Consider the following 21533-nt stretch of genomic DNA (forward strand, 5'->3'; position numbering starts at 1 on the left):
AACAAGCAAGACAAAAGTAGGATCCTATTTATGGTTAGAATAGCAAACACACATATACTTCCAGGACTTCCTGCACAATTACGCTACAATAGCTAACTAAACCCGGCCTTGAGATCATCAAACTTAATCATAATATAAGCCAAATGAGTAATACCACCTCAGCATCATTTTTACATATACGGCAATGCTCTTGTTGAACACGTCGGAGCTGCTACATATAATTGACTTAGAAAATATTATACTAAGCATGCCTTTCTCCCGACATGCTGCGGAGGTTGTGAAAAGAAAAAAAATAATTTCCTGTTAGCGTTCTCTCAGCGCAGGAAGTTTAATGTGATTGACCGCACCTGCCTTGGACATCTGAAGGCAATAAATAGTCCCTCTGATGGCTTGTTCGCTAAGGTGGTCTACTTTCTCAGCGTACCACGAACTTGCGGGGCCGATACATATAGCTGACCTCGATACCTGATGAGAGTGAGGGGACACGACCATGTATGTAGTTGTCTATTTGCACGTAAAGGAATCCGGATAACTGAAAGCCATTCCTTTTATAACTTTGTCACTGCACCGGACTGCTGCTAAATCTGTTTACATTGGCCATAGAAGCAATTTCTGAGAGAGGTAAAACGGTCTTGTCATACTAAGCCACAATCAGGAAATCTCACGTTCCCTAAAACGCCGATGAGAAACACATGTATTTAGGCGGGCCAGGAAATGGACACTGCTGAGAAAATACGTAAAGCCGTGTCAGGTGCAACGTGAATGCGAAAAAAAAAAAAAAAAACCTGCTACACGGCCTTCGAAATTTAAAAAAAATGCTCCGTTTATGCTCGTTTCCACAAATTAAATTGTATTTATTTTTCTTGTTCGACTTTTATATGAAGCCGATAGCAGATTTTGTGACCATGCAGTATTGATTAAGCTGTGAAATGAGCGACTTATTAGGCGAAATGGACATGCCACAAACAAATGTTAACAAATTCTAAGAGTATCAACGCAGAGCTCTCAGCGCATTTTCATTGGTTGACAAACGAAGAGGAAAAATGACAAGATCATGGTAATAGGAATTGTTCATGTCTCCTATCTGCTCTTTCTGTTAAGAGAAAATTTGACTATGTCAGTGAAAGTATCCGCACAAACATTGTCTCTGCCCATCACTGAAGATCGTAACGCAGCCCGAAAGACGATGGTGGAGCTGTCTTTTCTTTTTCCGTGCTGGGGTTTTCTTGTACACAGGCGGGGAAATGCTAGCGTTGTAACTTACGCTGTTGGGTTACTTCGATTTGCAGTTGTCAATAAAGTGACTACAGATGAAGGAGTGCGGCTTCGGCTCCGAGACTCTCGTGCCGTCACTCCTGGGGAACAGAAGGCACAGAGCATCCGGAAGCAAGCGGAATTTTAAAAATTCGGCACTTTCCATGACCACACAGTAACCAAATACGTAGATTCGTGCCTTTGCCTTTCAAAGAACTATGCTTAGGTCACCCGCCACTCATGCTTCTGTGGGAACCCGTAGAAATGAATAGACAAAAACCTCCGACGAGTTTGCGTAGCTGCCAGTGGAGCCAACAACGCACCACGTTTCGCCAGCCTTGTTCGGCCAGACTTCATTTCACTGGACATATTCACACAACTAGCCCAACTTTCTGTTCTCTTGAGAATATATTGTCACCTGGTGTCCCCATGTTCTTGCTGCGCCTGGAAGAAGAGGACACTGAAGTTGACTCTCGCGTGCTGTGCGCCGAACTTTGCCTGCTGGTACAGCTTCGTCCCGTCGTTTTAGTCAAGTCTAGCCCTGTTGTCCGTGACATATTTTGGTGTCGGCGCAGGGTATCGATCCCAGTATATGTCCCGCACTCCTCTGCATACCCAGGATTCAGGTCCTGTGCCAATCGACACTCCTGTTCACCGCGCTAGCCGGAGGAACCTAGGCCTACCACCTGAGCACGGGCCGTTGGAATTCACCACCGCAGCCGCCCCTCGACCTGTCATGCAAACTCCAACGCATTACACTCTACAGAGCCCACGACTGCCTAAGGCTTTCCACGGCTTTCAGACGGAAGACGTCGAAGACTGGCTCGCCCAGTTTGAACGGGTCGCCGCATTTAATCAGTGGGACGACGCCGCAAAGCTCAGGAACGTCTTCTTTAGCCTGGAAGATGGCGCTCGTACTTGGTACGAGAATCGCGAAGGCGCCCTAACATCGTGGCGCGAGTTCTGCCGCTGCATCCTGGACACCTACACCAGCCCGGATCGCAGAGAACGAGCGGAAAGAGCTTTATGCTCTCGCATACAGATGCCGAACGAGACCATAACCATGTACGTGGAGGACATGACTAGGCTGTTCCGACGATCAGACCCGGCCATGCCCGAAGAGAAAAAGGTGCGCCATCTCATGCACGGCGTTAAGGAACAACTGTTCGCTGGGCTCGTGCGCAACCCGCCGAGCACAGTTGCCGAGTTTCTTTCGGAAGCAATCACGATGGAAAGGATGCTCCAGCAGCGTTCTACGACCTACGACAGGCCGGTACTCGCCACTTCGCTCACGGAGCCGCATTCGGCCTTCGGGGATAGTCCGGATCTTCGCAAAATTATCCGCTCCATTTTGCGTGAAGAGCTCCAGAAGCTTTTTGGTGCTCCCCAGCCAACGGTCGGCTCTGTCGCTAGTATTGTCCGAGAAGAACTCCAGCAAGCACTTCGGCCTTCGGTACCATCTGCTAACCCGCCATCCTTTTCCACCGAGTCCTGTCGGTCAACGTATGCGGACATCTTGCGACGTCTCCCAACTGATTCCACACAATTACTGCCACCCGACCAAGGCTCACTGTATTCAGCCCACCCCGAGCCGTACATCGACAACCGCCGACCACCCCACCGAAAGGCAGACCTGTGGCGTGCCCCAAATCGGCAGCGCCTATGCTTCCACTGCGGAGAACCTGGTCACCTGTATCGACAGTGCCCATATCGACAACTGGGACTGAAGGGTTTCCCCATCGACATGCGTAGCCCTCCTTTAGGCCAACGACCCCGGGATATTGAGGACTACGTAGCCCAGCAGCGCATGGCGCCAACTTTTAGACGACAGTCACGATCTCCGTCTCCACACCGACTATCCTCGCAGCCTAGCTCCTCCGGGATGGCGCAGCGACGGTCGCCTAGTCCAAGCCAGGAAAACTAAAGACAGCGACCTCAGGGGGTGAGGCCACTTCAAATCGATGCGACGAAGACCCCCCGACAACGCGACCTGTGAGCGACCGCAACTTGACAGCCCCGACGACAGTTCGTACAAGTGAAGATAGACTCTCGCTGGATATACCCGTGCTCCTCGACGGCTATAAGGTTAGCGCATTGGTAGACACTGGTGCTGATTTTTCGATTTTAAGCAGGAAGCTAGCGGCGCTTCTAAAAAAGGTGATGACGCTATGGTCTGGCACGCAGATTCGAACCGCTGGCGGACATGTCGTAACTCCGAGCGGTCAGTGCACGGCGAGAGTTCAAATTCGCAACTTCACGTTTGTTGTCAGCTGCCTTGTGATACCTGACTGCTCCCGCGACTGTATCCTTGGTGTCGATTTTCTCCGGGAGTATGGGGCCATTATCGATCTCCGGAAGCGTACCGTGACCTTTTCGACCGAGAAAGCTGATGATACTGACACCGCAGACTGCCAAAGCCGTGCGCCTCTTCGAATTTCTGCCGAGAGCGTTTCTATTCCGCCACGTTCTAGTGTTTTTGTGACTGTTAACTGCGATGAACTATGTGACGGAACGGCGGTCGCTGAGGGCAACCAGTCTCTTTTGCTCATCCACGGCATCACCTTGGCGCGGAGTCTCATTCATCTGCGTAACGGCCGATCTAAGCTCCTGGTGACTAACTTCACGAACGAACCCCGCCATCTTTTCCGCGCTACCGCAATCGCATTCGCCGACGCCTTAGCGGACGATTCTGAATGTTTTACGTTCGGAGAAGTTGAAAATGTCCCTTGGCCCATCCCTTGATCGTCTGGATATTAGTACAGATCTCTCGGAAACATAGCAGCACGATCTGTGTTCTCTCCTTCTAAAATACAGTGCTTGTTTCGCGACGTCATCGAAAATTCGGCAGACGCCTCTCGTGAAGCACCGTATAATTACTACTGACGATGCCCGCCCTATATGCCAGCAGCCGTACCGCATCTCAAGGACGGAACGTGAAGCGATTCAGACACAGGTTCAGGAGATGCATCGTGATGGTGTCATCTAACCCTTCCAACAGTCCGTGGTTGTCCCCTGTCGTGCCGGTGAAAAAAAAGGATGGCACCCTTCGCTTCTGTGTTGATTATCGAAAGTTGAACGACATCACTAAAAAAGACGTCTACCCATTGCCCCGTATCGACTATTCACTCGACAAGCTTCGTCGCGCCCAGTACTTCTACTCCACTGACTTGAAGAGCGGGTACTGGCAGATTGAGGTCGATGAGCGGGACCGCGAAAAAACAGCTTTTGTCACCCCAGATGGACTGTATGAGTTTAAAGTGCTGCCATTCAGCCTATGTTCAGGTGCCGGCTACTTTTCAGCGCATGATGGACACCGTTCTCGCCGGCCTCAAATGGCAAATCTGTTTAGTTTATCTCGACGACGTTGTCGTGTTCTCTGAAACCTTTGGAGAACACCTCGAACGCCTTCGCGCAGTGTTAGATGCCCTCCGGTCAGCTGACTTGATGCTCAAGCCCGAGAAGTGCCACTTTGGCTACAAAGAGTTGAAGTTTCTCGGTCATCTTGTGAGTGCCGCAGGCCAGACCCCAACAAAACTGCCGCTGTCGCCAAATTTCCCGTTCCTGCCACGAAGAGGAGTTTAAAACGTTTCCTGGGTTTGTGTGCGTACTACCGCCGCTTCATCGCCGACTTTTCCAAGATAGCCGCACCCCTGACCCGCCTCACGCGGGATGATACACAGTTCGTGTGGGCCGCCAAGCAACAGGAGGCTTTTGCGGAGCTGCGCAGACGACTGCAAACTACCCCTGTTCTTGCGCACTTTGATGAAGACGCTGCCACCGAAGTCCACACCGACGCCAGCAACATCGGCCTTGGCGCTGTACTCGTTCAACACCAAGCTGGCGTGGAAAGGGTCATTGCGTATGCCAGCCACACGCTCTCCCGCGCTGAAACAAATTATTCCACTACGGAAAAGGAATGCCTCGCAGTTGTGTGGGCAACTATGAAATTTAGGCCTTACCTCTATGGCCGTGCGTTTAAAGTCGTTACTGACCACCATTCTTTGTGCTGGCTGGCCAATCTCCGTGACCCATCGGGGCGCCTAGCACGATGGAGCCTTCGCCTCCAAGAATTTGATTACTCCATTGTGTACAAATCTGGTCAGAAGCACGAAGATGCTGACACGCTCTCCCGGGCACCCGTCGGATTTGTCGATAACGTCATGGATGACAGAGGTTTTCTTGGACTAGTGAATGCCTCAGACATAATGACCCAATAGCGAGCTGACTCAGAACTTCGACCTGTCATTGACCACCTGGAGGGTCGCGCTGCTGACGTCCCCCGCCAGTTTGGAAGGCACCTGTCTGCATTCTGTCTTCGGAATGGCGTTTTATTCAAGAAAAACTCCAGCACTGTTGATCGAGCGCACCTCCTTGTCGTGCCGGCCGACCTTCGCGACGATATCCTTTTTGCTTGCCACGATGAGCCCACCTCCGGCCACTTGGGCTTTGCACGCACACTCGCTCGAGTTTGTCAAGCCTATTATTGGCCTAAACTTTCTCACGCCGTCCATCGCTACGTCAGAGGCTGCCGCGAGTGTCAACGTTGAAAGGTGCCTCCTCTCAAACCCGCGGGTTTGCTCCAACCTATTATTCCACCTGGGACGCCATTTGACCAAGTCGGCATCGACCTACTGGGCCCATTTCCGCTGTCATCGATGGGTAACAAATGGATTATAGTCGCGACCGACTATCTCACACGTTATGCGGAAACCAAGGCAGTGCAGCGGGGCACATCAATTGAGATCGCCCAATTCTTTATGCAGCAAATCGTGTTGCGTCATGGCGCACCGTCCCTAGTTGTAACCGATCGAGGCACCGCGTTTACGGCACAGCTCATGCACGACGTGCTCGAGCTTAGTCATACCAGCCACCGAAAAACTACTGCATATCACCCGCAGACGAATGGCCTCACAGAGAGACTCAACAAAACCATCGCCGACATGATCGCAATGTACATAGACTCTCAGCACAAAAACTGGGATGAAATTCTCCCCTACATCACATATGCCTACAACACGGCCACCCAAGAGACGACGCGTTTTACACCATTTCGCCTAGTCTACGGACGTGACGTTCAGACGATGTTGGATGCCATGCTTCCGAGCTGCACAGATGATCATTCACTCACGCCAGACGCCGAGCAGTTTGCTCAGCGCGCTGAGGAAGCACGTCAACTTGCCCACATTCACATTCAACAATAGCAGGGCACGGATGCACGCCACTACAACCTCCGTCGTCGACACGTCGCATATCATCCTGAAGAGAAAGTTTGGGTGTGGACCCCGGTGCGTCGGCCCGGCTTGTGTGACAAACTGATTTCCCATTACTTCGGACCTTATGAAGTTCTGCGCCGAGTCACGGAAGTGACTTACGAAGTTCTTCCAGTGGGTACTGTGCAGCCCTCGCGTCGGCAACCACGCTCCGAGGTCGTGCACGTTGTCCGCATGAAGCCCTATTTCACGCGGTAATGCGCTATGCACTTGTTTCGTTGTCGTATAGGACACCTTACCCCGCCTCCATTATCTATGCTGTCCATGTGCTGATCTTTTTTTTCGCTTACATTAGCCATCGCTCGCGCTCCATCCCTTATTTCTTTTTTTAAGAGGAGGAGTAATGCCACCTGGTGTCCCAATGTTCTTGCTGCGCCTGGAAGAAGAGGACACTGAAGTTGATTCTCGTGTGCTGGGTGCCGAACTTTGCCTGCTGGTACAGCTTCGTCCCGTCGTTTTAGCCAAGTCTAGCCCTGTTGTCCGTGACAATATTCACGCACAACGTCATCTAAACCTTAGGATTTCCAATTTCCACGCAAACCAACGACAAACAGTACCCTCCAATGCGCTGGCAATGCGCCGGCAGCGATTGAGCGATGCGCCGAGAGGCGGCACCACCCGTTCAGCTGTCCGGTCCCTATAGGGAACCCAAGCTCAAGTTTCGCCGCGCGATGGCAGCGCCGCATTCCTGGCATGGTGGCGAAATGTGAAACGATGGGACGTCGCCGGAGCAGACACTCCGCTAGCTTCCTGTGCACGTGCGGCGATCGAGTTGCGCCTGGCGGTTATTTGGAGATACAAAAACGCTTCCGCTGATGCGAAACAGAGGTACCACAATAGTAGGCGAAGCGCCAAAAGACGAGGCTCACGTGTGGAACTTTGCAGATTTCATTGGAAGCGTTTCCACAAGACTTGTTTTCCAACCGCATGAAGCATTCTGGGAAGTCTCGCGTTCTTTGTGGAAACGAAAAGGGCCAATTTTCCCCCTTCTCCATAAACTCAGAAATGTTCGACAGTTGACAAAGACGTCTTAAGGCCCGTTCACACTTGCGACTAGCAGCGGTCGCGCGACCATTTTGGTCGAAAAGCGACGGTCGCAAATGGTTGCATCGGTCGAAAAGCGACTGCCGCGGGCCGATCGGGCACTGCTCGAATTTTCAGTCGCGCGACTAATAGTCGCAAACCATTTCACCAATCAGCGAGGTCCCATAGTACACGATCGAGCACCTTCTCAACACAATTAAAGATACCCCTACCTTTTCAACAAACGGCACCCGGAATTCAATAGCAGGGAGAAGAAATATATGGCCTGGGAGGAGATTGGAAAGATATTGACTATCCGGTAAGTACCATGAACTTTTGAGAAATGGATTTTTCACGCAGGCGCAACATTTTATATTGACACCACGGTGATTGACACCGTCTATTCATCGTCGGCGTTCTCCTGGAAACACGAGAGTGCGGCATGCGCACCGCGGCTCGCCTGAAAAAGCTGAAGCGTCTGTAAAGCGATTGCTACCGACGTTCGCTGTCATCACCCAGTAGCTCTCCTACTCCCAACTCGTTCGGAACGAGAACAGAATGAGAAGGCGACTGTCGCAAGTGTGAACATCGGTAGTGGCGAGCTCCTCTCCTCTGGTCGCGCGTCCTCATCTAGTCACAAGTGTGAATAGGAGGCGCCAAAGAGTACAATGGTTTAACACCATGTATACGAAGTGAAAGGGGTGGAGGATTATTCTGCTCTTCGCTCCGCACGTGTCTTGCTTTGCCGATTTTCTGTGCTCTCTCCCTGCCTGGCGAGTGCTCTGAAAGCAACCAAATCAACAGATATCCAGCATGCGACGTCCTCGATCGACAATGATGTGTGAATGTGCCCTAGGAACGAGGCCTTTCTTTTGTGAGGAGGGGGGGGGGGGGGGGGCGAATCATACTTGGCTGAGCCGCTTTTACAGATTTCCACAAATTGGCCAATAAATGAACCAACATTATTATTATTCATAACAAAAATATGTTGGAAGTGCAATACAAAAGCGATCCTAGTTATGGCTCGACTGACACTAGTCGCACGGAGCTCCCTATTCGCGTCACAGGTTTTGTAAATGCAAACCAAATATAAATGAAGCACAACCTTTTAGTAAGAACCGAAATAAAGCACGATTGTAGTACAAGCTTGGATTTCACCTTTCTTCCGAGCCAGCGAGCCGGTTATGTTGCGTGCAGCGCGCGGAGCACACATGTGCTTTTGAGACTGCTAGCGTACGTGCCTTTGAAGAAACATCTCCTTCGGACTATAGCTTATTCTTCTACTGTAAGATTTGCTTTAGTAACGTGGTAATAATAAAAACAAAACCGTATATAGATCTCATGCCACAGGCCAAAATGATGATCAACAAGCGAGCAGCTTTATTTCAGAGTACTGATAATACTTCTGCAGTTTTTAAACATATTATAATGTAGCGTGTGCAACAGCAGCCGCTAGGCAGCTGCTCATCGAGAGTATCGTGCGCGGACTCGAAGAAGTGGCCCCGTGGCGTTCCATGAGAAGAAGCTGAAGTCGGCTGCTGCCACTCGGTGCTCTGGACCTGCTCTCCTGTGCCTGCTAGATCAACCCCCTATTAAAAACCAACCTTCTTCTGGTTACGGGCCTAAACGGCTACGTGACAATATACGACAATATAGTTAGATAGCTGACTTACCTCAAGATAAACTTCCTATGTTTTCGCTAACATGCGAAACGCATTCACAATCAATATTTACTCATCGCCGTCTGTCGTGTACTCTACAGTGCAGACGTGAATAAACATTTTCTCACCTATAATTACGTTTCCTCCATGGAAATACGCGGCAGGTTGTCCAATCATCAAGACAGAATGCAGGCGGCATGTCGCGATGCGCCTGCGGGGGCGCGTGCTCGTTCGAGAGAAAGCGCACGTAGCGAAGGCAGCGAGCCGAGCCGGCGCGTCCCAGTGTATGTTTTTCTGCCACAGATGGCGTTGCCGATCAGGAGCCGCTAAAGCCCCTCTATCTCTGGAAAGTAGCGAAATTGTAAGATCTTTGCCGCCGTTTCCCTCTCCCGGCGCTTTCCTCCTCGCTCCTCTACGCTCCCCTCTCCAAAGAGAGAATGAGGGCGGGTTTTCTGGTTTGTCGTTGGCTGCCGGGCCCCCTGACGTGACAAACACGTCACCATACGTCATCAGCGCGCACAAAATCTTGTTTTGCTTGTTTTTTATTTTCTTGCTGCCGCCATTAAACTGCCTCGTCGTACCGTTCCTGTGGCTTGCGCGCGTGCAGTTTCGTGCACGCGATGCTGTGTTGCTGCGCGTTTCAGTGTTCAAGTAGAACAGAAACAGAACATAGAATAGTAGAACAGAACGACTGCCGTGCTTCGCTGATTACCAACACGGCACCGGCAAGGTTAATTGAGTTGAAGAACTTTTCACAGTCTCACATGTCACTGACGAACCCATCGCCAGCCGTAATCGAAACTGTAAAAATTGCTGAGAACTTTTTCCGCAGTAACAGAGAGGGTCTCCTCAAAAATTCAATCAGCACTGCACAACTGCAGGCCCGGATAAAAGATAGCATTTCATTGGTATCTTGCTTCCCAGCCTGCCACGATGTTGTAAAAGAGATTGTGAGTGTTTTCGTGGAAGTATGGATCCAGATTTTTGTCCGAGATGAAGCCTCCAAAATATCTCCAGTGACTAGTAGTAAATGCGGTAGCAAAAGCGTAGGCATGCGGGTCGCTGCAGCTCAGATTCGGTGACAGTATGCATTCGTAATTTCATGTTTTATTAATTTGAAACATTTGTGAAAGTTGTGGTTTGAAAACCTGCATACAATTAATATTTTGCCTGTCGCCTGAATGAATCTGTAAATTGTCCAAATTTCTGGTAACTGCTTGCATTTTTTAAAGATATTCTCGTGCATATATGAAGCTTATAATAATCGAAATTAAAATTGGATTGTAGCGTGTGTGAAAAATGTCTCTACGAAAATTATTTGCTTGCACTTCGTTTTCATATCTTTTCATTTCGTTAAGGTTTCTCATCATCTTCCAATTGTCTAACAGTGTTTTTCTGTGCATTTATTTTTATTTGAAAATGTGTGTTTTCAATTAATGTGCCTGCGCCAGTCTTAGGACCCTTTTCAAAGCGACCTGTGCTGTGTCAGTAAAATCAAAGATGCTACTTGGTTCCAATGTGCAACAGTGTTTATCGCTACATTTCTTCTGTATTTGGAACTGTGTATTTTGTATGCGCCACATCTTACGACCTTTAAAGCAAACCAGTATTGTGACAATAAAATAAGACCCTATTTTGCCCGAGTCACTTTGCCGATCAATTGATTTTGCGAAGAAATAAAAGCCACTTTTTTCACCTACACTGCCTCTGATTAGCAGCTGCAGGAACACTGCTTCGTTTTCTTACAGATGTGATTTGAAAATGAAAGCATACAACAATCGACGTTTTTGCTTATAGGTTAGCCAGAAGCGAACGATGTTAGAATTCGCCGGTTTGCCGCTCACGCGCAAAGATGCACAAGATTTCTGAAGGGGCCATTGGCTCTCATTCAGGGTCATCTATCCGTCACCCAACACAGATGACACCATAATTGCCTGCTCAGTTTATTACCCGTTCTTGATGCTTCAGAGTACCCGAGCGCGATGCTGAGTGCAAACATTTCTTGCCGTTTTGAGCGTGTCTTCTCCTTCCTTCTTTGTTATTGCGAACAATATGTGCCGCTAAAACCAAACATAACATTTTCAAATCCATTAGTAGTTACCTGTGCAAAGCAGATTTAAAAGAACGCTTTAAAAGGCAGCACAAAAAGCCCCCGCCATTCACTATCATTGAAACTTCCGCGGCGCCCCTCGAGCGCAGGCAGGTTCAGCGTGCCGTGCGCAGCGCTCCCGCCGGTGGGAGAGTGAAATTAGAGGAGAATTGAGGAGGAAAGCAGCCGAAGGGAGGAGAGTTTCGCTACTTTCCAGATAGAGGGGCTTTAGGAGCCTCAGCGCCGCCCAACGATGCTTTGGGAGCCTATAACAGTGGCCAACGTTAAATAATCTACACTCGCTACTGTTGGAGCTTAAAATACACCATCTCCAGCGCAACATTCGCCACCACGTCACCATGTGCATGGTCGCGGTAGCTGCAGCAGTTACGATTCGTGGACTGGACGTTGTTGTAGCGTTGGGTTTAATGGCGCATAAGCAACTAAGGCTATCATGCGCCAAACACGAGATGTGTTATGTTTATGTTAGGAATACAAACCACAGACATCAGACATTACAACTTGCTTGGGAGCATTGTCTTTCGCATTTTGTCGGTGATTATTTCTGAGTGTGCCACAGGAAACCGCGTAAGTGTGTGGAATACGGCCGTGGACTGCGTGGGACAAAAACAACGGAACTGGTAAAAGGTTTGGTTTGGTTTGTGGGGTTTAACGTCTCAAAGCGACTCAGGCTATGAGAGACGCCTTAGTGGAGGACTCCGGAAATTTCGACCACCTGGGGTTCTTTAACGTGTACTGACACCGCACAGCACACGGGCGCCTTGCTTTTCGCCTCCATCGAAAAGCGGCCGCCGAGGCTGGGATTCGATCCCGCGTCTTTGGGAACAGTAGTCGAGCGCCGTAACCACTGCACCACATCGGCTCGTACAGTACGACTGCGCAAACTGCGTCGTGGTGTGCTACATTGGTTACTGGTTTGCGACCAGCAGTCAGAAAGCTGGAAGATCGAGCTGTGCTTAAGCGGCCTGTAACTGTCGCTTTTTGAATAAAACGGTCGCACAATCTCCGCGAGTCGCAAGTGTGAACGGGTCTGCTGTACAGAACCACTGCCTCCCGTTGAATTCACCAATATCGCAGTCTGCCTTGTGAAATGCGGCTCAAGTTTTGCGACACGTAAAGAAATTAAAACGTAAATATTCCACAAAAACGTTAAATTGTGACATGCGGGCGAGGCTAGAACGGCCGGCGCACCGTTTTTATAGGTGAGTAAATTTCGACATGTCTATTCGCTGCGTTACAACCGCAGCTAGGTTGCATCGCTATCACGTTGCAGCGGGCCTTCCACGTATATTCCAAGCAACGCTACATTGGCGCAACTAGACTGCAAAACGTTCTTGCTGGTTTGCCTATGTTGCGAGCGCGTGACAATATTTGCTCGAGTGTTCTGTAATCCAGAATAAACAGCCAAGGTGCTTCGCTTTACTGCTTGAACAGCGCCTGTGAAAGCTGCGGCAGTTTGCAGACTACCACCACTAGAAACGTGCATTCCGGCGGCGCCAGGTTTGGAACTGGCAGCTAATAACGCGCTGTCTCTTCATGTGCCCTACGTCAATAACAGCTAACGGATAACTTCAGTGTACAGAGAACTGGAAGATGGTCAAACTATCCATTATCGTCAGCCATGGGACGGGAACTGAATGCAGCGAGGATTCAGTGTCAATCAGCAAGTTGCCGTGGAACACCCGAAAATTGTTTTGTATACCCCAGTTGTTAGTGTATGATGCTGGGGACAGGTGCAGGTGGCACTTTTAACATCACAAAGGACGTCCGTGACTTCTGCTAGGCAGCGCTACTATGCTCTTCTGGGAGCTAAAGTTAAAAACAAAGTCGAAAGCACAAAGCAGCAGTTGAATAAAAAGTACCCTCATGGCGACTTGGTGAAGGAATGGGGCTAAAAGCAGCTGATGCTGAGTTGAATGCTGGAGCAGACACATTGAGAAAGCACAAGCTACTGATGACATCACGTGTCTTAATAAAAAAAAAGGCAAAGGACATTGTTAATATCAATACTGGGCATGAAAAAACAAGAGAGACTCAGCTTCCATGATAGGTGAAACTGAAAATTCTTTTTTGTGCAACAAAAATTACATAAGTGAGGTGCAGAAAATGTTCTGGCAAACACTTCGTTTCTTCGAAAAAAAAAAAAAAAAAAAAAAAGACATTCCTTGACTCTTGAAAATCCTTGAATGACGCACTGAAAGCTGGCATGAACTCCAAATACCCATAGGATCAGAGGCCGTTGAAGAGACCAAAAAAAAAAAAATTTTTGATTAGCACCGCAAGCAGGACTTATGCAGAAATAACAGCCTACATAAACAAAGCACTAGTTCATTTTGATAGGTACATTCTTGGTCTGTTAAAATTTCTATCTGGCATTTAGCCATGAGATAAGCGGGTTAGCTTTCTCTTTCGCTTACATGCAGCACGTGCCCGCATGCACGAGAGTTCTCGTGACGTCGACATACAAAACGCTAAAATGATACAAGCCCTAAACACTCACCACATGGTTTCCACCTTCAAGGCTGCACTTAGTACCACTGCTTTCTTCGCTTTCCTTAGCGACATCCAGAGATGGTTTTTCATCTTTTGGTGCAGCAACAGTTGCATCACAGTGTGTTGTGACCGAGGGTTCTGGAGATGCACAAGACTCTCCGGGAGATTCTGGTGAGGAAGAACACAATACCTGTGCTAGCTGTGCTGGCACTGTTTTACCCTCCACTTCATCAGTAACAAGAGGCCCGGTGCCATTCTCATTACTCATTTCCTCGCTCAAATTAGCAGTTGCCTCCCGAGGCTTGGCGGGAGGAGTTTCGCCACTCGCTTTGCCAAAACCAACTTCTGTGTTTGGCGCAACAATATCGACGGCGCTCGGTGGGAATGAGTCAAGTTTTTGAGTTCCAGTTTCACTTTCCTTGGCACCAGACAAGGCATCCAGTTCTTGAACCTTTAACTCATCTGAGCTTTCCTCAACAGAGTCTTCGTATGAATTTTTATCCGAGTGTGCAACTTCCTTTTCTTCCGTATCTTGACATGACTTGTTCACAGCTTCAAGGTAGTCCTTGCCCACACCTTCTGTGGGGATATCGGGGCTAGTCTGAGAGCGATTCATCACTTCTGTTTTTGATCCCTTGCAGTTAGCCTCAGTTGTGCATACTGAATTTGAATCTTCCCTATCACCAGGACTAGCATAAGTCACGTGGCCCGCATCTTCAGATGGGCTACTCGTATCACGTAGTAAGTCGGGGCATGAATCTGGAGGCTTTGTCTCTGCACTTTCCTGAAATAAAACAGAAATCAACTTTTAACCAGTCCCTCAGCATCATGAAAGCTGCAACTTTTGGTTGCTTAGCTCAAGCTAAACTCCACGCACAAAAAGGTTACAATGAAAACATCTGCTCATTCTGCTAATCACCATACTGAAAACAGTGCTCTCGAGAGAAAAACAATTGCTCCAGTGGGCAATGCAAAGAAGTGCTGATTTAAAGACACAAGTATGCAAAATCAGCAAATTTCTGACATACAGCCAGACAGCATTACATCAGATTCAACCAGTTTTCCAACAACCTAATTTAAAGCCCCTTTTATATACAATGCCAATTATGTTATAGAATAATTTTCGTTTTCCAACAAAATGCCAAAAGTTTTGGCACTTCAACAGATACCGAGAACTAAGTGAACTTGGCGCCCATCTATTTATTATTCCACTCCAATGACAAAGGGCCCAATGATCCAGCTATCAGTACTACAGGTTATTTTCACAAGCAACCAAGCACCTGTTTTGTTTGCAGACATTTCTGTTCAATTTCAGGCAGGGATCATGGCCTCTTTACTGTTGACATCATCCACCAAGGAGTGTAGTACTTTGAGTGGCTAGTTGGTAAGGCATGAACTTAGAACGAAAACAGTGCAGAGGATGAAACACAGGGAAGAATTGGACAGGACGGGCACGGATTTCCAACTATTTATTGAATCCTTCCTAAATCCTTCACTGACAATATTGTGCACGTGCACTAAGCTTCACTGATTTAAAGAATTTCAATTCTTTATTATACAGAAGGATTGAAGCCTCGTTCACAAACTTTTCTAGCTTATATCTATCTGCACCGCTTCAAAGGTTTTAAGTTCAGGAAAGTAGTAGCCCTTGGTGCATGTGTGCAATGTTGTCGATGAAGAATTTAGGCTGTGCTTCAATAAACAGTTGCAAGTCCGCACCAATCCTGTCCACTTCTTCCCAGTGTTTCGGGCGGTTTCCCTTCTAAGTGCATCACCCATCAACACCACAAATCTAAATCAAGTGGTGAGAAAGGTGTTAAGTTTTAAGAACATAATTCTTAAGCAAAAAGTGACAAAACGGCAATCATGTCAAATTGTTATCATATCCAAGAACAAAAATTAGGTGCGGCTGTCCTCAACATCCATTTAAAGGAGCTTGACACCTTTCTACACCAAATTTTTCAGCCCCCCCCCCCCCTTTTCCACTAGCACTGCACAATGTTTTGGATCAGGTTTCCGTGGGGTGTGATATCAAAGGTGAGCACACAGAACCTCTATACGCTCAAAAAGAAAAAAAAAAGCTGCGAACACACGCAAGTATGGTGGTTCTGCGATTCACAGCAGATGAAAAGCAGCGAAGGCATCACTTCTCTGTGAATGCATATGACATGTGGCATATATGTGTACTGAACCTGTTTGCCACAGACCATGAGAAAAACCTAGCGTCAAGAGATTATTTACATCGTATGACAGGATCACACTAATATAACATTCTCACGAGTTCCTTTGTTATCAGCAATGTTTTGCCTGTTGTATTTCTTTTGTCGTGAATTATTGTACAAACATATGTACCTACCATCCACTGTCTTGTTCTTCAAGACAGTAATAATTATAAGTAAACAAAACTTGCACACCTTGGAAATCAAAGAAAATTATTGTGATTATTCACAACGGAAAATACACAAACATGTACATGCATATATGTGTTCTTTTGTCCCTTGTGTCTAAATAAGTGCTAGCAAATATGATTTCAAATGTTTTAAAAACAACCAAGTTTCCACCTTAAACATGACAGCATGTGCGTTCTGGTTTATATGGATTGTCGCATTTAATTTGAATATTAAATATGAAACCGGCAGGGTGGCAGATTGAACTAGCTCGCGAAAATGAAACCAGAGACAAGCATTATCAAACAAGGGTAAAACCAAAATCTGCCTTTTACACTGCCATGCCTTCCTGGTATGGTCGGTTGGCAAGTAACTCGGCTCTGCGCGTTAAATTCTTACTGCAATCCTCACAGATTTTGTGTGCGAGGTCATGATTGCACAAGCATATGAAAATAATTTTCACAATCTTAGAAATAACTACGAATTTGTGAGAAATCGTGGCGATATCACACAACGATCACATCACAAACCTGTCACAATTTGGTCAATTAGCCCTGCTCCTATTCGTCGATTCTGCCCGGTAGACTTGTCGACCAATATAAGCAGGGGCTGACAGGTTTGCGACAGTTTTTGCACGTCCCAATTGCACAACGATCACATCACAAAAATTGTCACAAACCTGTTAAATAGCCCCCCCTCTTTTGGTCGATCCTGACCGGCGGTCATATCGACCTATAAGAGTGAGGCTAACTGAGGCGACAATTTCTATACGATCTTGCATAATTCGGCGGTGATGTGAGCGTTGCGTAATAATAGCAGACGTTAACGCGGTCCGCTAAAAACTAGAGTTGTAAGAAGAGTTCCACATTTGTGTCGTCACTGATTACACAATAATCTATGCTAACTGAACCTAAGCGTATACAGCATACCAGGCGCTAACGTTTTTATATACGAAGTGTCTAAAGGTACGTCCGACGGATCCATTCGATTCTCGTAAAGATACGGCGGACGTCGATATACAGGCTCATGGCTATATGCACGTCGAACGCGGCCCCATTCCGCTTGCTACGCGTGAATGGATCTCATCCTCTATGATATCAGCTAGCCGCGACTCTCGATGAGGTGCTACGAAGAGTGAATCCGTTCTAACATAGATCACGGTCTTCACTTAGGGTTGTGTACGGCAAACATCGCTGTCAAGCACATAGCTGCAGGCGATATGCTACGTACTGCACCAGCTCCACCAGCTGGCATCGAGATACGCACATTCACGAGCAGCTTTCGCTTCGCACTAAACTATCACCCCGATCTGCCCGTAATGCGAGCGAGCTATTCCTAGCATTTACGCTGTCTTAGGTCCTGCATCGACCTCTGAAGATCTAGCGCCGGCACAACACACACACACCTCGTCGTGCAGCTGAACATTCGGCAGTCCAAAGTATGTATGTGAAATGGCATTGTGCTCGTTCCTCACATGCAGACCGAGGAAACAGGATGTTTTTAGCTAAATTCTTCGTTTAAATTCTACCTCAGAGCCGTGGCAGAAGACATGCCGAATCTACTAGAGGCCTGCACATCGACTCGTCGAGGCGAAGACCTACTGCACCGCACCGCAAGAGTGCACAACCGGAAAGCCGGAAGCGTGAATGATCCGAATTCCCTGTGAACAGCAATGTTCTTTGGTATATAGGGGATTACTAGACTAAAGTGCTTAGGCTGCATCTTTTTCTTGTCGTTGAAGTTTGCGTACATGTAGTTTAAACCCCCGCATGCTCGAGGTTAGCGTGACCCGACTGAACGGCCGCGCAGCTTTGAAACGATCGGGATCGATATGCATGCATCGCCGGGCTTAGGTACGCGGTAGAAAATGTGCGCTGCACATTTCGTTGAAGAAGCTGACTCTTGGAATTTTGCAGAGTGTGCCATGCAAGCGATCGTTGCTACAACCACGCATCCATGTTCCCACGGCTGGCCTACCCCGAGGCGCATAAATGTTCAACCGTGGACGTATCAATGATCGAAGAGAGGACAGATTTTCACAATATTGGGCGCGAAATCGATAGCTACCAGTGCTCAGTGTTAGAGAAATTCTGCCTTGATCATGCGCAATTCAGTGTTTCAGGTGTGGTCAGTAGCTATATAAGTTTGAACAGTTCGCCTTTCAAGTCAGCGGCGCCAGCGATGGATCGGCGGAGCGATTTTCCACGCTACACCGCTGTCTTGCTAGAAAGCCTATCTAGGCGGCGTTTGACATTCATCTGCTTTTTGTTGGCCCCGTAATTGAAAGCAACGCCTTCAGAAACGCGTTAAGTGTTCAAAAATGTATTCTCTTCAACAGTTTCACTCCAGGCTGTCAAAGCAGGCGGACGTTGATAAAACAGTTGAGCACTCCAGTCTTTAGAAATCTGTACAATCACCTTCAGTTTGTAAAAGTATTGGAATAGGTCACTTTCCGATCGCTGGGACATAGACCCTCATGACAGCGCTGTCACGTGAATAAGGACCACACCAGGCCGAAAGCTTGTCTCATATAACATAGCTAACCAAGGTACACCTTACTACAGCATTGTGTTGATTTTTATGGTGCCTAAGCGACTAATGCTGCCATGCACCAAGAACAAAATTTAATGTATTTATTTTGTGTGTAATGACTAAAATGTTCTTTAGGATGTAGCTTGTTTAGGAACATTTTAGGAAACCAAAAATGCAGGAAATTTGCACGTCTCTCCTAGGATCATGCTGGGATGGAAATGGATCTGTTGGAAATTGTACAAAATGTTTCCTCTTTTCTCGACTCTGGCGCATGTGTAAGATATGGTTTATTGTTAGTTCATCTCCACACTCCTTGCATATTGGTTTGTCCTCTTTCATAAGCATGAAGCTGTGTGTGAGGTTTGGGTATGTGTTTTGTGAAGATGACCTAAAATGTCCTCCATGTTGTGTTTTTGATTACTGCATGATTTCCATTCCTTAATGACAGGTTTGACAAGTATGGTTTGTAGTTTATTTCAATGTTTCAAAAATCCTGCCATTTCACTCTCACTTTTCTTTGTACAAGCTTCTTGGTATCTTCATGCAGCATATTCACCCTCTGTAATTTAGCATTGCGTCAAGGTAACCTGGTTATTTCTTTTCACCTTTCAAGACTGCTGTCCCGATTTCATAAAGTTTCTGATGACAGGAACTCCTTGGAAGTCATAGAAATAAATGAGATCCACAATCATGAGCTATCTAGGGTATGCATATACATGTCCATCGCTCAGTGGAATGGCGTCAGCACGCTGTTAGAACAGGTCTTGAGATAACAACAACCATTGTCTGAGGTGGTCCTTTAATGGGCATTGAAATGCTATGTAACTGCAGGTACTGATAGAACTCTTGATCATGTTATGTGATGATGCGATCCTTGCATGAATATAGGTATACATTTCAGAATCTGCAGTGCACCACTTGACCATTTGCCACCAGTTTGTGTGAAAATGTATTTTTCATGCATGTTAACCAGTGTTTAACAGATGACCCCTGTGCACAAGCCAAAAGTGCCACGAGCCAAATGTCACGAGGCCACACGACATGGCAGGAGCTGTTAAGCCAAGCTTACAAAGTTATATTTGAAATATTTCATCTTCAACGTTTCAGCTCCAATTAAGAAAGGTTGAGGCTTACAGAGGTCTATGCCAGGTTGTCTATCACCTAACAGGGCAGCCTACGACCGTATGCTAATGAGTATATCTGAGATAACAGACATGAATTAAGGAATTAGTAGTAATGTTTGTAGCAAAGGGCATGTAAATTAACGAGAATCCACAGTGGGATCTGCAGACAAGAACCATTAACGCTGGCACACCATACCCTTACAGGTGGAGATTAGGAGTCTCCCTAATTTTTTGTCTGCTCAAAGCTTGTCATTTCCTTCGTTCTTCCAGATGAGGAAGATGTGAAAATGATAGCATCTAAAATGCCAGAGACCATCGTTAACAAGGATGCTGATCCCAACAGCGTAAAAAGGAATTTCAGAAAAGATGGGTGACTAGTAATGCTGGCAACAGTTGAAACTAAGTGGAAAGGCATGAAATTGAAATGCAACATATGCAGAGATATGTTGCGAGACGACCAGTCTGTGGTGTGCGACATCTGTCTCCGTTAGTTCCATCAAGTGATTGGCCAAAGCAGATGGGGCTTGTGGTTTTGTGATAAGTGCAGTGTAGTAGCATAGATGCAACCTTGCCCATTAATAATTCGAGTGGAGTAAGTGCATTGTTTTGTTTTGTTCATGGTTTCCATGAAAACATTATGAGAAATTTTTTCCTAGAGAATGTTTGCTGAAATGTGAATATAATGTGCAATAAAACTAGTGTTTTCTTGCTGTTTACTTTTCCTTGTATACATTAGTTCTGTGAAGAAAACCACAGGCTAGAAAGAAATGTAATGGCATGCATTTTGATACTTGGCCCCGTTGTGCTGGCTCAGTAGTTAGAGTGCTTGGCTGCTGAACCCAAAGATGCAGATTTGGTTCCAGCCACAGCAGGGACATTTTAATAGAGGCGAAACAATAGGCCGTCATGCACCGTGCGGTGTCAGTGCATGTAAAAGAACCCCAGATGGTCGAAATTATACCGGAGCCCTCAACTATTGTGTTCCTCATAGCCGTAGTTATTTTGGGATGCTAAACCAGATATATATCACATCATACTCTGAGTAAGATGCTATTCATGGTCAGTTAATCATACACTAAATGATCAATTTTTTTTCTGCATGGTACAGCAGCTGTTGTACAATTTTACTTTAGCCTTCATGAAGAATATCACACTGGCTCCATATGGCCTTCTGTTGACCCTTGATATGCGTCACAATCACACACCCGAGTATGTATTTGTCTAAAGGCACCTATGCATGCAAGGAGGGGACCGTTACTTTCCACTTGTCAGAACTGAAATGCATGATCCACATCATTTCTGTAATTCAACTGCTTGCTATTTGAACTGCCCAGCATTGATGCAAGTTTCAAAGAACTGCAATTAGCAAATTAATCTAAGCAGCAAACCATGCCAAGAACTGCTTCGGTTTCATCTTTAGCAACTGTTTGGGAACTAAAATTAGCCAAATGTTGCAAAACATAGATGAGAGGTTACAAAATCTAAAAAACAATGCAGCCTACCTGTGGCATGTAGGGTTTCACATCCTAAAGTGACATATGTAGCTATGAAGAATACCGTAGTGGAGAGCTCCAGACTAATTTGACTGCCTGGGCTTTGTACTTTGAATTGACATCTTGCAGAAAACAGAAGCATTTGCATTTCACCTGCACCAAAGTGCGACTGCCATCACTGGTATT

The 21533-nt window shown here is 47.0% G+C and overlaps 1 protein-coding gene across 5 annotated transcripts in view; it reads right to left on the reverse strand.

The window, feature by feature from the left end:
• LOC146206173 (uncharacterized) overlaps nucleotides 1-21533 on the reverse strand; it is a 107987-nt gene that overhangs the window by 84283 nt on the left and 2171 nt on the right. For all 5 annotated transcript variants that reach the window (XM_084590801.1, XM_084590800.1, XM_084590803.1 and 2 more), the window contains exon 2: nucleotides 13819-14595. In XM_084590801.1, the coding sequence (XP_084446927.1) occupies nucleotides 13819-14595 (777 nt within the window). The remainder of the gene's footprint in view (nucleotides 1-13818; nucleotides 14596-21533) is intronic.

Source organism: Amblyomma maculatum, chromosome 1 (genome assembly GCF_055883805.1).
Source record: "Amblyomma maculatum isolate TAMU_Amacu chromosome 1, ASM5588380v1, whole genome shotgun sequence".
In the NCBI taxonomy this organism is placed as follows: domain Eukaryota; kingdom Metazoa; phylum Arthropoda; class Arachnida; order Ixodida; family Ixodidae; genus Amblyomma; species Amblyomma maculatum.